General features: G+C 51.7%; 1 protein-coding gene across 14 annotated transcripts in view; it reads right to left on the bottom strand.

Annotated features, from left to right (window-relative positions):
• Window positions 1–14,920, bottom strand: part of PLEKHM2 (pleckstrin homology and RUN domain containing M2) — a 49,868-nt gene that overhangs the window by 6,510 nt on the left and 28,438 nt on the right. For 6 of the 14 annotated variants that reach the window (XM_090023474.1, XM_090023475.1, XM_090023488.1 and 3 more), the window contains 10 exons: window positions 13,036–13,222; window positions 10,457–10,594; window positions 10,002–10,061; window positions 5,674–5,902; window positions 3,760–4,533; window positions 3,095–3,164; window positions 2,422–2,512; window positions 1,949–2,043; window positions 1,441–1,529; window positions 227–359 (listed from right to left, as the gene is read on the bottom strand). In XM_090023474.1, the coding sequence (XP_089879600.1) occupies window positions 227–359; window positions 1,441–1,529; window positions 1,949–2,043; window positions 2,422–2,512; window positions 3,095–3,164; window positions 3,760–4,533; window positions 5,674–5,902; window positions 10,002–10,061; window positions 10,457–10,594; window positions 13,036–13,222 (1,866 nt within the window). The remainder of the gene's footprint in view (window positions 1–226; window positions 360–1,440; window positions 1,530–1,948; window positions 2,044–2,421; window positions 2,513–3,094; window positions 3,165–3,759; window positions 4,534–5,673; window positions 5,903–10,001; window positions 10,062–10,456; window positions 10,595–13,035; window positions 13,223–14,920) is intronic. The other 8 variants (XM_090023477.1, XM_090023478.1, XM_090023482.1 and 5 more) reach the window with 6 other exon arrangements.

The raw sequence follows: 14,920 nt of genomic DNA, 5'->3' as shown, positions 1-14,920 counted from the left end.
CTGGGTGAACAGCATGGTGCAGTGGGTGAGGAAGACTGACAATTCAGCAGGGAAGATAAGCCTGCCCACATGCATGGGGTAATCAGTGTGGGCCGAGGACACTGTAGGCCAGGGCCCAGGGACCCACTGGAGCCCTCCCAAGAGCCCGTGCATTGTAAAGTGGGGACCCAAACGGGAACATCCAGTGAAGATTCGATTTAAAAAGTGCTTGTCACTCCCACCTCACCTCGCACTTGGACTCTTGGGCCACAAACTTAGCCAGCGCCAGCTTCTCCATTGTGGCATCAGTGAGGATGCTGGGATACGGTGGTTCCCGGCAGCCTTTGATCATGGCCGACTTCAAAGAGACCAAGAAGAATCTGGGAAGGACAGACAGCTTTGGTGAGATCCTGTCTTGGTACCAGACCCTTAAGAAGTGCAATACGCAAGAGAGCTAAGCGCCAGCCTGGGTCCTGGCTCAGAAATGACAGCGTGGAGTTGATCGTGCCACAGGATCTACAGGAGCAGACCTCTTTCAACCGCATGAGAACAAAGGGGTTTCATACACCCACAGTGTCTCTCCTCCCTGGGTCAGCTTGGAGAATCAGTGCCCAAATGTGCCAAAGGGTCTTGAGATCAAGTCTGAAGGGGACGGAAGCTGCTGATGCCTGAAGGAGCCTGCCAGAGAAAGCTGCACTCAGGGACCTGAACTTACACAATCCTGCTGAAATAGCGTGGTGGGAAGGAAAGCCAACTGATTTAGCTTAAAACAGGAAGGTGCTGCCCAAGGGCCCCAAGGCACCCACAAGTCCGCCAGGGCACAGGCCACTTAGAGTGAGGAAAGAGCTGCAGGTTTGTCAGTGACCTCAGAACTCAAGCAATTTATCTTCATCCATTAAGGGCGATATAAAAAAGAGCAAGTGTCCTGCTTAGGGGCACTCCAAGACCAGCCTGGTCTTGGAGAGAAGGCTAATGTCACACACTTATTCTGCAATACAAGCGGGCATGGCAGTTTGCAGCAAACCCTGGTCACTGGTGCACCTTGGGTACCACACATGAGCAGTGCACGAACGATGACTGAGATGTATCGCAACTGGAAGCCGCAGGCTCCGCGCTGGAATTTCAGCCAGGAGAGGGAGCTGTTGGAGTGCTTTGCAATTCAATCCAAGTGGTTTCAAACCATTTAATTCAATCCAAGTGTTAAACCATTTCCAGGGCTGGACTATTCTACTTAAAACCACCTCCAACTCGCACACAGCTCAGGGACTTTGAAACAGCAGACAGACCATAAGATCCAGACTGTTTCAGACGGTAGGCTTTGATCAGAGGCACTTGCCTTAACTTAATGAGGCCACTATAGATATACAAGGGACAGCCCCGAGGCCTTGAGCAAACTGCTGATAAATGAACCCGTGCCCGAAGAGGGACAGCGTCACGGCTGTGCACAACCGTCTAACTTACTCCGTCAGGGCCACGTCGGCGGTGTCCAGCAGGAACTGCTTCCTCCGATTGGTACAGACCAGTGTTACCGTCTGTTGATCCAGGCCAACCTGTGGTGGTAACACGTCAGTGGCTGAGAATCCAGGATGGGGACAAGGCCTTGGAGAGAAACTCCCCCCCGCCCCCTCTTGGGCCTGATGCGACACCAGCTAAAAGCTAAAGGGGAAATATATTTATGGGAGAGTGGGCGCTTCCTCTGAACCCCCGTTGAGATCCCCCACCCTGAGACCACAAACCTTGTAGTCAGGCAGGCCTGGCTCCACGACTCCACTACCCCACTACCAGAGATCACTGCCCCCAAGCAGGGCAAGGCCCCGATACTGGTGTGATGCTCCCAAATCCCAGACACCAGAAGGAGGCTGCAAAATGAATCCAGCCCAGCCAGGCAAAAACTACAGGCCTCTTCCTGGTCATCCCCTGTGCCCCAGGGGCGCCTACATCAGCTGCTGTGCACTCAGCCTAAACTCACCGAGACGTAGTCAAGCTCATTGTAGGAAACGGCCTCTTCCACCATGTAAGGCTTTTCCGCTGCTCCTGGCACAGGACACAGGGGAGTGTGAGGAACTGGGAGAAGGGAGATTTCCAAAACTCAGCACAGACTCGCCCTGGTCTGCCCCGCGGCTTTTGGCCTGTAGGCCAAGCCTTCTCTCTTGCAGAATTAGCCATCCCGGGATTCTTGGGAGCAGGAGATCTGAACTTCTAGTACCAGAAAAAGGAAGACCTGTACCTTTCTTGCTCCCTAAACAGCTGTGAAACGTCCCTTAGCAAACTGCCCCTGGCACGAGCTCCTGCACAGGGGTGTGCACCCTGGAGGCCCCCCCCCCAGCTCCCTCACTGCACATCCAGGCTTCTCAAGGTGAAACCCCTGTGGGACCAAAAGGCCTCACTGGAGTCTGTGGTGCTTCATGGGGAGGTAGCAGAGAGGCCGCTGGGCCAGGATACCTTTCCGGATCAGGTAAATGTAACAGTCCGTCAGCAGGATGTAGATGAGCTGGAGATTCCCCTCCATGTGCCCCGTGCTCATTCGGATCATCTGTGCAAGGAGAGAGGAGAGATGCCTCACCACACCGTGCTTCTGGTTTGCTGTTAACATGGGCACCGGGTCTCTGGGATGCAGAGAGACGATTCTGCCTGCAGCATAAAGAGCTCCTGGCTGCAACAGCAGGGCCAGCAGGCAGCCTGGCTCTTTAGTATAACCCAGGTTATAACGGTGTTCCTACCAGGGCTGCGGCCTTGGAAATGACCAGCTCTGCGAGGTGGCTCTGAATAAGGTTAGGCTCCATCTCTGTGACGAGACAGGAACGTACTTATCGCCTGGCTGATACCACTGCTCCCACACTTGCATAGCCCCTGGCGTTCATGGGATGGACTGAGGCATCCCTGCAACTGTCCGGTGCAGGCTAAATGAGCCTTTGTCTGGGATGGTTTACAGGGGTGGCCCTGGCCTGAACAGCACGCTGGACTAAGTGGCCTTCCCAGCCCTCTCTCTCTGGTTTTGTGATTGGTTCACCGTGCCACTGCCCTGTCTGCAGCTTTCCAGACAATGGTCCCACGTCCTGGGTCGCTGCTGCATGGGAAGAGACAGAATCGCTTGACTGGACAAGGCCAATCTTACCCTGAACAGCTGCTCCTCGTTTTCCCGAAAGACATGGATCATCAGCAGCAACAGATGGTTGTTATCCACCCTGCCGTGGGAAGGAGGCAGGGGTTAAACACACACAAAGACCTCTTCTCCCTCAAAGAATCCCAAGGGTGGAAGGGCCAAGGAGCATGAGGTGCCTCAGGTGCCACCTAGAGATGTAGCGTATAGCTGGCATCGGGCCCCAGCACGCAAGGCTCATCTCCGTCTACACAGCCTCCATGGGGCTCAGGACAGAGCAGGGAGGGCTGGGATCTGAGTACCACCTCCAAGCCTGCAGGGCTACTGCTTAGCTGGCCACGTTCAAGGCCACGGCGGGAGCAGGGAGCACAGGCACCGTCCGTGTTACCCACTAGTAGCAGGAGCTCAGTCGTGGGGGGGAGAAGTGTTTGCAGTCATTCCCACTCTGCAGGGCTCCTCAGCACCATACTCTGCCCTCCACGACTGGCCAGGGCTCCCCACGGTGCCTGAAAACTCCTCCAGGCCAGGGAGGGGACGGGACTGCCTTACAAGGCTGCTCTCCTTGCCTGGAGGGGGGGACTCTCCACAGGGCGGTTTCCCCTTCTGCCGTCAGAGCACAGAGCGTTCATCTGCACTGCTGCAGCATGCCGCCGCCCCCAGGCCCAGCGATGCCGTCCTACCTGAACTCCGACGGATGGGCCGCGTCCGAGGGGCTGCCCTGGCCCTCCTCCATCCCAGAGTCCTCAGCGCTGCTCAAGGAGGGACTGGGCTGGTCTCTCTTGGGCTTGCTGGGTGCCTCGGCACTGGCAGTTTCAGTCTCCCTGGCTTGGGGTTTAGCCACCTCCTCTTGGGAGTCCTCTACAGCCCCAGCCGCTTCTCCCTCTCCTCCTTCTTCCTCTTGTCCAGCAGCTTCAGGGCTACCAGGAACATGTGACGGTTGGCCATTCCCTGCAGAGTCATGGTTGCCACCACCTGGTGCAGGAGCGTTTGGACTCTCAACGGTAAAGCGGTAGAAGTCCATGGGGGTTGAAATCCCCTCACTAAAGTCGCCAGAGGGCGGCCCATCTGGGGTCTCCCCTGGCGTGCCGGTCCGAAAGGACTGATCGGGGGGCTCAGCGCGGGAGTTCCAGCCGCTGGGGTCCAGCTGCCCGTTCAGTTTGTCGATCACCTTGCTCAGCGGCTGCCCCATGCTCTCCATGGAGGTGTCCTTCATCTCCGGGATCCGCAGGTCCAGCTGGCCGAGGGCCGAGTGCTCGCCGCTTTCCTCCGGCCTCTCCTGGCCCTCAACGGCCTCTGGACAGGGAGGGCTGCTGGATTTCTGCAGCTCAGCACCATCACTCAGTCCGTTCACGCCACTGTCCCCACTAGACTCGGCAGTAGCAGAGGGGGAAGGATTCGCCGCTTCCTCCAATTTCACTTTCTTTTTCTTGCCCGTCTTCTTCTTTTTAGCTAATCTGCAAAGTAAGAAACCAGCATGGACGTTACCAGAATCTGGCCTTGCACACAGCGCCTATGGGAGGGGGACCTACACTTGTGATAAAGCATCAGGCTTGGGCGTCTGTGCGCTTACCCTTTTCTTCAGGGACAGCTCGCTACTACTGAAACGATTATCCTGTGACAGAAACAGCTTACAGTAGTGAAACAGGTACAGGTTTCTTCGTTGAATCGGACCGAAGAGCTAATCCCCAAGCACACCCACACATGCACACAGAGCCTTTCAGCCAAAAACTACATTGCCCTCTCTTGGCGTTCAGAAAAGCTGCACAATTTTGGTAGCCTGGTAGCATGTACAGATGGGCAAACCAAGGCACAGAAACTAAGCGACCTGACTAGAGGCGCCTACTGGGAGTCGGTGGCAGAAGCAGAAAGGATCCAAGTATCACAGCTTGCTTCCTTGCTCTGTTGGTTTGACAACCCAAGCTGACAGCAACTGGGTTGCAGTTTCTGGAGAGGCTGGACGTGGAGATGCAGTGATGCTTGCTGCCATTAGAGAGAGCTGCAAGCTCCAGGATGCAGCTACATTGAGGCTCTAGTTAGGAGCATCATACTACATGGGCTCCTTAGCAGACTGGTTCTGCCATTAACATGGAGAGTGACGTTCCTGTCTACAATGCAGCGGTCCTCAACCTTTTCAGACTGAAGACCTCCTTTATCTCGTGACTCATGCCTGCACACTGAGCAGGGCTAACAGTGCATCACACCCCATGGCACCCTTGACAAATGCTTGGGTTGTTTCTCTGTCTCTCTCCGTGTTTCTAATCATTGGTTATACTGCTGCCATCTGTTCTAGACTCACTTGGTGGGTCACTGCAGGCGCCTCTTGTGCTGGTAGAGGAGAGCCGGACCCCTACCTACGTGCATATCTGGGTTCACCTCTCTATTCTGCTATTCTACCGATCACGGGAGTAGCTGCATTCAGTGCTGAATTACTTTAATCCTGTGCTACGTCACAGGTTCTTCAGAATACTTGTTTCATCCTGTTCCTCATGCTGCACCGTCAGTTTTGGATCAGTCAAAGCCTAGGTGTTCAAGTGACCCTTGCCCAGAGGCACCCACAGATTCCTCTTCTCAGATCTGGGCAGCTCAGTACCAACCTGATGACTTCCAGCTCTGTGCAGCTCTCCGACTGGTCCGTGCCTTCTGTGGCTGCGTCCACCCTCTCCTGGGAGGCGGCATGCACTGGGGTGGTCTCGCTGGAGGACACTTCAGCCTTCTCGTTGAAGGGGTTGTAGCGCTGCGTTGGGCTCTTCATGGAAACCTTGCTGCCGTTTGTGTCAGAGGCCACGGAGCGCGGGCAGCTGAGAGTATCCGTGAGGTCTCCGTCTGGCACAGGGGAAAAGCAGAGTCCTAGTCAGAGGCTGCCACCAGAGCAGGAATCCTACACTGAGCGTTTGGGTGTCAGTCAAGCAAGGCTGTGCGCAGGTGCTGGGCTCTGAAAGGTCATGGCCAGCAGCACCACTCCAGCAGAAACAATCTAGGTTTGATACTAAAACTGCTCACTAGGCTGGTACCATCAGGAGCCTCCTACGGGCACTTAGTAAATGGGCAACCGTGAGGCCTGAACTGCAGAGCCCAGTGCCACAGGGTGGGAACTGGCCTCAATTTGCCTTTCACACCAAATGGGAAAAAAGCCTGCGTGTTCCCACGGGAACTCACTAGCGACTGGCAGCCTTCGGACAGTTTCCAGGGGAGACGGCAACTGCCAGTACAGTAGGGACCGACAGCACCAGTGCATCACGGGCTAAGAGGGGATATCAACCAGATACGTGGCCCATCGTGCTGCTCTGTCAGGTAGCAGTTGCCAGCTGGAGGCTCCAAATGCCCACTGGCAGCTACAGTACATACGCTGGGATCAGAGGGAGTTGGGGCCTGAGCAAGCTGCCCTGCGTGCTCTAGCCTTCATGGTGAACTCCTGCTCGGAGGACAGGTGGAGCAATTTGGGGAAACTGCAGTAGAAAAATCTCGGGCACAAGTTTAATATGGAGGTGTGGGGAGGGGGAGCTGGAATCTGCAGCACTTCAGGCCAAACGGCGGCTTAGACATCACCCTATCAGACAGATTTGACAGCGTGGGGACACCAAACTGATTCCTTTGGACCCAATTCCCAGCTCTTCCCTGAGCTGCTGTGCAAAAGACCTGGGGATGGGCTGACGAGGAGTCAGAAGCACTGTGAAGGCACCACCTCCAGACCTTGCGGATGGAAGATATGGCATTGCCACCCCTGTTCAAGGCACAACACTGATGGGGGTCCCATGGCAGATGTGACAAAGCTTACTTGGTCAGAGAAATTACCCTGTAGGTATGTGATTTAAAGAGCCCTACATATCAGCTCTCAGTTAACCTTTCCAATTTCCTGATGAGGAATCAGAAAAAGAGAGATCGGGAAAGTGAATGAGCACAGATTCTCAGGTCTCCATCAAGGGACAGCTGAATACCTAGCTTCTTTCTGACGCTGACTTCTCCCTAGGTGCTTGGCTAGCATTAATTCTATCATTCCTGCTGCCATGAGCTCTCTGGCTGACAAGAGGACAGGAGATAGGAGACTGCAGGGCACAAAATAATAAATGGGAAGCTACTTTCCTCCAGACATTTGATATGCAATGTTGGCCAGAGTTGTGGGAGGAGAAACACAGCACTTACCAGGCAGCCAGTGTCAAGGAACAGCACAGAGAGCAGAAAAGCCTTAGCACAACTGGCCGGGCTAGTGTTAGTGGGAACGGACAAAAAGGGGATTTGTGGGCTCATGCAGTTCTTGCTCAGGGTTATCTGGCAACAAAGTCAGATCAAGGAATATCACCATGCCGTTCAGAGAGACACTCTCAAACACTGTTGATTGAAAAGCCCAAATAAGCAGCTCTTAGCTAATTTGCTTAGCACAATTAAGGGTATAGGTTTGGCTTGGAGGTCTTGAAGAGGAAAATGAAACTGTTTGCTTAAACCCAGCATTTATAAAGATGGGGGCGTTTTTTGGAAATTTTATTTTCAAAGCAGTGTTTTGTTTCAGGTCTGACCTGGCCCTACAACTGGCAGAGTACGAGGTCTTCATAGGGGACCCAACACTGACTAGAGACAAAAGCAAAGCTGACTGGCGTGATCTTGATCTGCCCTGTCCAAACGGAGTCAAATGGAAACACTTAACAGGCTTTTAAAAGCAATTTTAGTTCCAGCCATGTAATTTATTACCTTCATTACTAATATGGATATTTGATCCTGTCCAACAGAAAGGATTGCATCCTCATAGGTCCATTTAAATGAGGAAAGGTAGAAGGATTCTTAACCACTTGATTTTGGGGTATGTGGCAAAGAAATCCGTTAAGCAAGCTCAGGCAGCAGAGAGGGGATTTTTCGATGCAAGACTTGCTTTGGTAGAGGTTGGATCAGCTCTATACAATACTGATTAAGTGGATACCAGCCCTGATCCTGCAACCTGCCCCTGAGGGGAAGCCCTCGGTGAGGCTCTGGCACAGGGTTACAAATGGAAACTACAAACAGAAGCAGCACCAATCTCAGGCTGCTACAGCACGTTTCGTGTCCTTCCCCGGCCCACAAGGCAGCATGTGCTCTTAAAAAGTCCACTGTTGCTTTCTTCCAAAGACAATCCATATTTTCTACACTTGAGTATATATGCAAGTTTAAGAAGCATATTATAAAGGAACAATCCTCCAGAACTGAATACAACCTCCAATTCAATACAGCAGCCACTCAGTCTGGCTTGCCTTATGACACCCTGCAGGTTGACTGTTCCAGGGGGCAGTAATGATTGGTAATATATACATCAGTACATCTACTAATTAACCCACCATAGCAAGCTAACACCGAGGCCAGCCACCACCCATGCTGTTCAACATCAGAGCTACACCAAACTTAACTGCTTCCCTCCAGGACAGCTAGAGAACCCAACCCAAAATTACAGATTGAGAGAATATGCATCTTGTCTTAGCAGAAGCTGCTGCAGAGAGCTGTGAAAGGGGACTGGCCTTTGGGGAGAAGCCAGTTATCACAGCCCCTCCACTCCTCCATCCCTTAGTAGCAAGCACGGCAGGGAACAGTGGCTGGAAGCTATATAGGCAGGTTAAGTCATTCCTGTTTTTCCCAGAATAGTGAAGGCTGTTAGGCCCCTGGCTGCAGAGAGCTACCAGACATCCCAGAATGAGGCCAGATCCCACGTTAATCACTTGTGACTGAACCATTCAGAAGTGCAATGGTTTTCATTCATGACTACTCAGCCCATGCTCTGAAAACCAGAGAGTTTCTCTCCTGTGTTTCAGGAAATGGAGAAAAACATTTCAGAGGGGAGAGAAAGTTAGCAACTGAAAGGCATCCTAATGGAATTCCAGCAGCTCGTTCCCCAAACGCTGCCTGAACGTACCGGTCTGATAAACCTGTGTAATGGAGGGCATCCGTCCAGCTTTAAGCTACAAATGAGAGTATACAGTACATCCATGCTTCCTCCAGGGGTAATGCAGGGAGATTTCCTACTCCAGTTGCATGTGAAGAATACGCGCAGACATCTGCTGGTGTATTTATGTCAATGGCGGTGATGCATCGCATCTGGAAAAGGACAGCATGCTGCTGAAATGCAGACATGCCCTTCACACGAAGCCACAGACATAGCTGACAGCCACACTTAAAAAGGTTAAATAAGTGGTGCCGTGGCAAAACAGAATGAGGTCTTTAGCTGAATGTGATGGCTTCAAGAAATATTTTCAGGCTGGAAGTAGGCATGGGTCAAAGCCCAACGGAGAGGGATTAAAACATTCTCCCTAGAAATAAAGAAAGCTCCTTATTAAAAGCAGAATTAAATCAGCAACTGGTTCCCGGTTTGTGGGTAATGTCTGGATGCAGATTGATCCAGACACGTCCCTGCCGATTGACGCATGCTCTTTACTTCACGGAGGGACCCTATGGCCTCTGCTGCACTGAAAAGCCCTCAAGTACTGAAATTTGTAACCACCTGGGGAGGCTGATCACCGAGTGTCAGTGTCACCGAGCAATTTAACACGTGCTTTTCTAGGCCTGGCATAAAGGTTCCCTTCTCAAGACAGACCTTACAATATCCTGAGGGGCCTCCCTACTGAACAAATCAAATTTCCCTTGAGACAGATTTCAGCTACATGTGTCCTTTGCTCAGTCTTTTAAGCCACCAGCCAAACACATATGCAAAGATGTAATGTGCGGAGTCAGGAGAAGGAGCTGAAACAGTACGGGGAACCTCATATCCTCCTGTACAGCGCATGTGGCACACACCTCCACCTCCGGCGTCAGGGGAACGGCTCGCCACCGAGCCCGTTTCTCCTGCCACAGAATTCCATTAAGATTAGAGCATTGGTTCGTGTTAAGAAATCAAATCACAGAGCATGCAGCAAGCTTGGGATGGAAACGATGCAGAAAAGAAACAGTTTAAGAGATGATTCTGTCCCACCTTCCCAGACTTTGCTGGGCATGGACGGCACTGCTGGAAAGACATCTCCAAAATCATAATCTATAAAATGAGGGACAAAACTGAGGATTAGAAATACAAGTAGTAGGGCTGGAGGGAGAACATGGGAAGCATGTGAAGGGTGAGGGGAGGGACACAAAACAACCTTTGATTAGACATCTGAAAAGGATGAGAAACTGGTTAGGGAACGTGGCTGTTGCAGGAAATCTGCCTCACTGCTTGTTGTTATTGGTATCGTACTAAGTCCCAGGGGCCTGATCTGAGCTTGGGGGCCATTATGGGAGGCACTGTCAAAGTGAAGTGGGCAGGGATGGGTACGGCCTAGCCATTCGTGCCTCGGGCCGAGAGCCAGGAAGTCCTGAGTTCTCATGACTTGACAGGGCTCATTGCACAAATCCCTTCACCTCTCTGTGCCTCAGTTTCCCACAGATACTCACCTCCCCGAGGTATTGTGATGTTTGATTCATTAGTGTTTGCAATGCCAAGGGTCTGATTAAGGGGGGCAACTTGTCCTCTGCTCAAGCTCCACCTAAAATCCCAAACTCCACCTATATTCCCAGAGTAGTTGGAAGTTCCTGTCAAAATGATCAGCAGTAAAACAGTTAATCATGTTAACATCTACTTGTCATCATCCTGCTTCAAAGCAAATGGCCCACTGCCTAAATGGAGGATGCTCACATTTCTCTCCAAACCAAATGCTGGACACCTGGTCAAAACAGTGACTGGTTCTGGCACATCTTATCTAAGGACTTTATAAATTTCAATTCACTTAGTCCCATGGATGTGTTAAGCCGTGTTAGTCTGAAGCCAGGCCAAGGGCAGAGCAGGTGACACCTTAGAGCCTACCTGGTTCAGAGAGGCTGAACTGTCCTCTCACAGCCATCCGAAGCAGACAGTTGTCTATGAAAGCTCCTGCTTCTCTCAACCCGTCGGTCTCTAAGGTGCCACCTGCCCTACCTCCTGTCTGAGCTCATTTGGGGATGGGGGGTGAGAGGAGGAACAACACAACATTTCTGAGTCAGTGCTGGCTCCTTTCACAGATGGGGAAACTGAGACACAGATGAGGAGTTGGCAGCCAGAATCACACGGGGAGCTGGTGACGGAGCTGTAACAACTTAACGAAGGGTTCCCGGCTCTGTTCCCGGCTATAACCATGCTCCCAGCTTCCTATGAGTTTCAACTCGCATCTGCGTCTCTTGGGCTCCAGTCCTCACCAGCATTTGATTAACACATTAACCACTGTAACTACACTGTGGCACTATCCACACTCCCCAGGTGAATGAACAGACTTTGGGTAGAAGATAAGTGCTGGAGCCCAGGCACCTTCTGCTGCTGGCCAGAGCAGGGTTACGTCTGATGTGACATGGTGCAAGTCAACAGTTTGGGCCAAATCTCCAATATAATGCCAGAGAAAAAGAGCTGGGGGTCCAATGGAAAACGGACTGATTACTGCTGGGGGCATCCCTTGACTATTACTGAGGGAACTTTCTGCACTGCCTCCCATTGCTATGTGACGATGCCCAGAGGCTGGCACCTCTGGGAAGTGAGAAGGGCTGCTAAGAAGCTGAGGAAAGAGCTAGATAAAACTGCTGTAAACTTTGCCACTGGGTTCAGCATAGAATGACCCAAATAGGCCATTCCTGCTCTCTCAAATTCTCCATGTTTCTGTCTTGCAAAAAAGACAACAGGGATGGCAGATAATCTTGGTAAATCCTGCTGGAAGACCACCCCCATTTGAGTCTGACAGATCCTGGACACCACGTATAGATCTTGCCTACACAAGGAATTATTTTTGAAAAGCTCTGTGCATTGACGCTCTTATTCTGGAAAAACAGTGCCTTGTTTCGGCTTAGCTTAATCCATTTTAACCAAGAACAAAGCATTCTTAACCTGAAACGAGAGTATCCACACATGGAGTTACCAGAGGGACCTAATCTGGCGCAACTCCACGTGCACACATGCCCTTATTCCAACACAATTGTTTGTGACACAATTACAAAGTTTACAGCTCACTCAGGTGGAAAGGATCCTGGCTGGTCACATGGCTGCTTGGGGGTGCTGGCTCTAAGGGAAGGGTATGGCCTTTTCCCTCCCAGCTGGCTGCAGCAGGAATTATTAACCAGCGCGCCTCAGCTGATTAGCTTTTGGTAGTGGGGGCCATCAAACAAACGCTGAGGAAAGGGCCAGTGCTCAGCGTGATAGTCCCTTCTCTGTCCTCAAGCTCACAAAACCACTTTAACTCACTACGCAATAGTTCGTAATGACACACGTAAGCCTCTCTAGATCTACAGGCCTACATGCTACATTGAACTGGGGTGGGGAGGGGGAGGGCAATGCTCAGATGTGGACCCAGCTTTTGCTCCTCAGCTACCTGCAAAGATAGCTGCAGTTATCCTACATCCATTACTCAAGGTCAATTAATATTGAGAAGACATGTCCATCCCCTGGTTTGGACTGGAGCCCTGACTCCAGCTGTCCCACTGAACAACACTCAGTTTGAGTTCCTGGAAGAATGCAGCGTCCCTGCCTGTAGCACAGGGGGAATTTTACAGCCCAAGGATGGGAATATGCCCCGATGCAAAGAGACTGCCAGTGACATGCAGCACAAAAAGCTCTTCTCTTCCAGCCACAGCTAGCTCTCCTAGGAGAGTCTGCCAGCTTGGATCAAGATGCCACACTGAACCACTGGGATATGTGGTCTCCACTGACCACACCTCCGGAAGCAAGGCTGAGGTGGCTCAGAGTGCAACCTGTGAGGCACTCCTTGGATGGGGGGGCCTATAATCTGCCCCGGCACCCAGCTCCCACACTTCTCTCTCATCCAGCTAGTGGGCTCTTAGCAAATGGGAAAGTGCATTGTTCAAATGCGCAAGCTGCTTCAAACACTTTACTGGGGAAAAGAGACTGTCCCCGAACCCGAGCTGCTCCTCACTATTCTGCAGCGCTCAGGCTCTTAGGCAGAGATGCTGCATATCCACTCCCAGCCCCTCTTCCTCTGCTCTCCAAGGCCACTTACCCTCACTCGATGGAGCAATGGCACTGTCATCCCATTCCAGATTGGTCGAGGTGACTGAATTGAAGGAGTTGAGGGAGAGGCTGTCTGAGCCATGGACGGAGCTGGGCAGGCGATCCTCAAAGTCCAGCAAGTACTGAGGCTTGTAGTAATCTGGCATATAGGGTGCCAGGTCCAAGTAAGGAGCATCCTGGGAATAAGAATATAACACAGTACATCAGGGTCCGCTTAGGAACAGGCCTTTACTCCTATAAACCAGGTAGTGAGGGCAGTATAAAGAAAACAGTGCAGAAAGACACTGGCAATGCAGAAACAGCAGGTTACAAATGCCTGTTAAAGGCAGGGGCAATCAGAGATGACAAGTGTTTCAATAACCTGTCACTGGCTTATTCCTCTTTGAAAAAGGAGCTCATTGGTAGCCAGCAGCAGAAAAATGTCAGCGTGCTTCCACTGCACAGGTGCACAGTTGCATTTCACTCTTGACCTACGGTATCCTTTGCTGTTGCCATCCTGGGCTCCTCTGCTCAGCTCTTCTGGTGACCCCCCAGTTCTGACCTGCGGGCCCCCATTCTTCCCCAGTTGTTCCCACAGCTCTACCAGTGCTTCTCAGATGCCTGAGCAATACCCACCCTGGAACCGGTAGTGTCACACAGCTCAGGGCTGGGAACAAACTTTCACTGGCATCTAAATTGCTGCCGCTGCTTGGAAAAGTTCTCTTCTAACTGAGCCGGAAGCTGCCGAGGTTAATGTACCTTTGTATTCATTCTGTAGGTTGTTATCGAATATTTTGTTTTTATAACTACAGAAACACAGAGGCAGCCCTGGGAAATGTGAGCTAGCAGAACCGGACCCCATTGCATTTCTGTTTCTCTTTACCAACACAGACAAATGCAGAAATGCAGATACAGGCATCTCAGTTCACTGGCACTGGGGAACCCAATCTTTTTTCTTGTGGCGGGCAGGTGCTGAGAAAACAGAAACCGACCTGCTGATAAAGCAGTAGTCAGTTTGCTCTGACCAGATGATCAGAGGACACCAGCACAGGAGACTGAACCTGCGGCAAGAAGTAAGCCTGTGCCACAGAGCGGCTGATGGAAACAGGTTCGCTGGAGAAAGTGAACAGAGTCCATGGCTCAAAGAGCATTTCAGCTGGAGCCTGCTGAAACTTCAGTGCAGCTCCAGGTCTGAGTATTGTAACGTGCCTGAATAACTCTGGTGTTCAAAGCGCTTAAGCAATCCCATCAGCAGACAGTCCTGCCTTGCAGCCATCTCTTCTGTCTCGCATCACGCTGCCCTCTTTCTCAGTGCTAGTGTCTTCCACATCACCAGCTGCCTTAGGGATGCAAAGGCAGTGCAGTGACTACCTTATAACCTGATGTTACTCAGGGAATTGGAAAGGAAGCCCCCGTCATTTCTCCTGCTTCCTCCGGCATCACTGCTCATGACAGGCCCAGTCTTCTCTAGCTACATCATCTCCCTTCACTACTGCAATAGGAGACCGTGCTCATTTGAGAACCTGCTCACTGGGGTCCCTCAGCCTCGCTTCATTCACTGGTCTCTTGTTGCCAAAAAGTCCCTACAGTAATTCACACCCACTTACATCTCTCCTCTCAGTTCCTCACCCAAATACTCTCGCTCCCTCCCACCCTTTCTTTTCCTATTTGCTGTTTTCTGCCTTTGACCTTGTGATCTCCACACACCTACAGCAGCAGCTCTATCGGCAGCCAAACATCCTTTTTCAAAGCCCTTCTTCCAAGAATCATTCCCACTTCTTTGACCTCGCCAGTGAACCAGGACCACTTCCCTTTCCTGGGCAATGGACCACATCTCATCTCTGTCTAGGACCGTGAGCTCTTTAGGGCACAGAGGATGACCTATCCTGTCGTTT

Source organism: Crocodylus siamensis, chromosome 12 (assembly GCF_052110815.1).
Source record: "Crocodylus siamensis isolate JL-2025a chromosome 12, ASM5211081v1, whole genome shotgun sequence".
Taxonomy (NCBI): Eukaryota; Metazoa; Chordata; order Crocodylia; family Crocodylidae; genus Crocodylus; species Crocodylus siamensis.
Note: the sequence above shows the minus strand (reverse complement) of the source record. Positions and strands in the feature narration are given on the sequence as shown.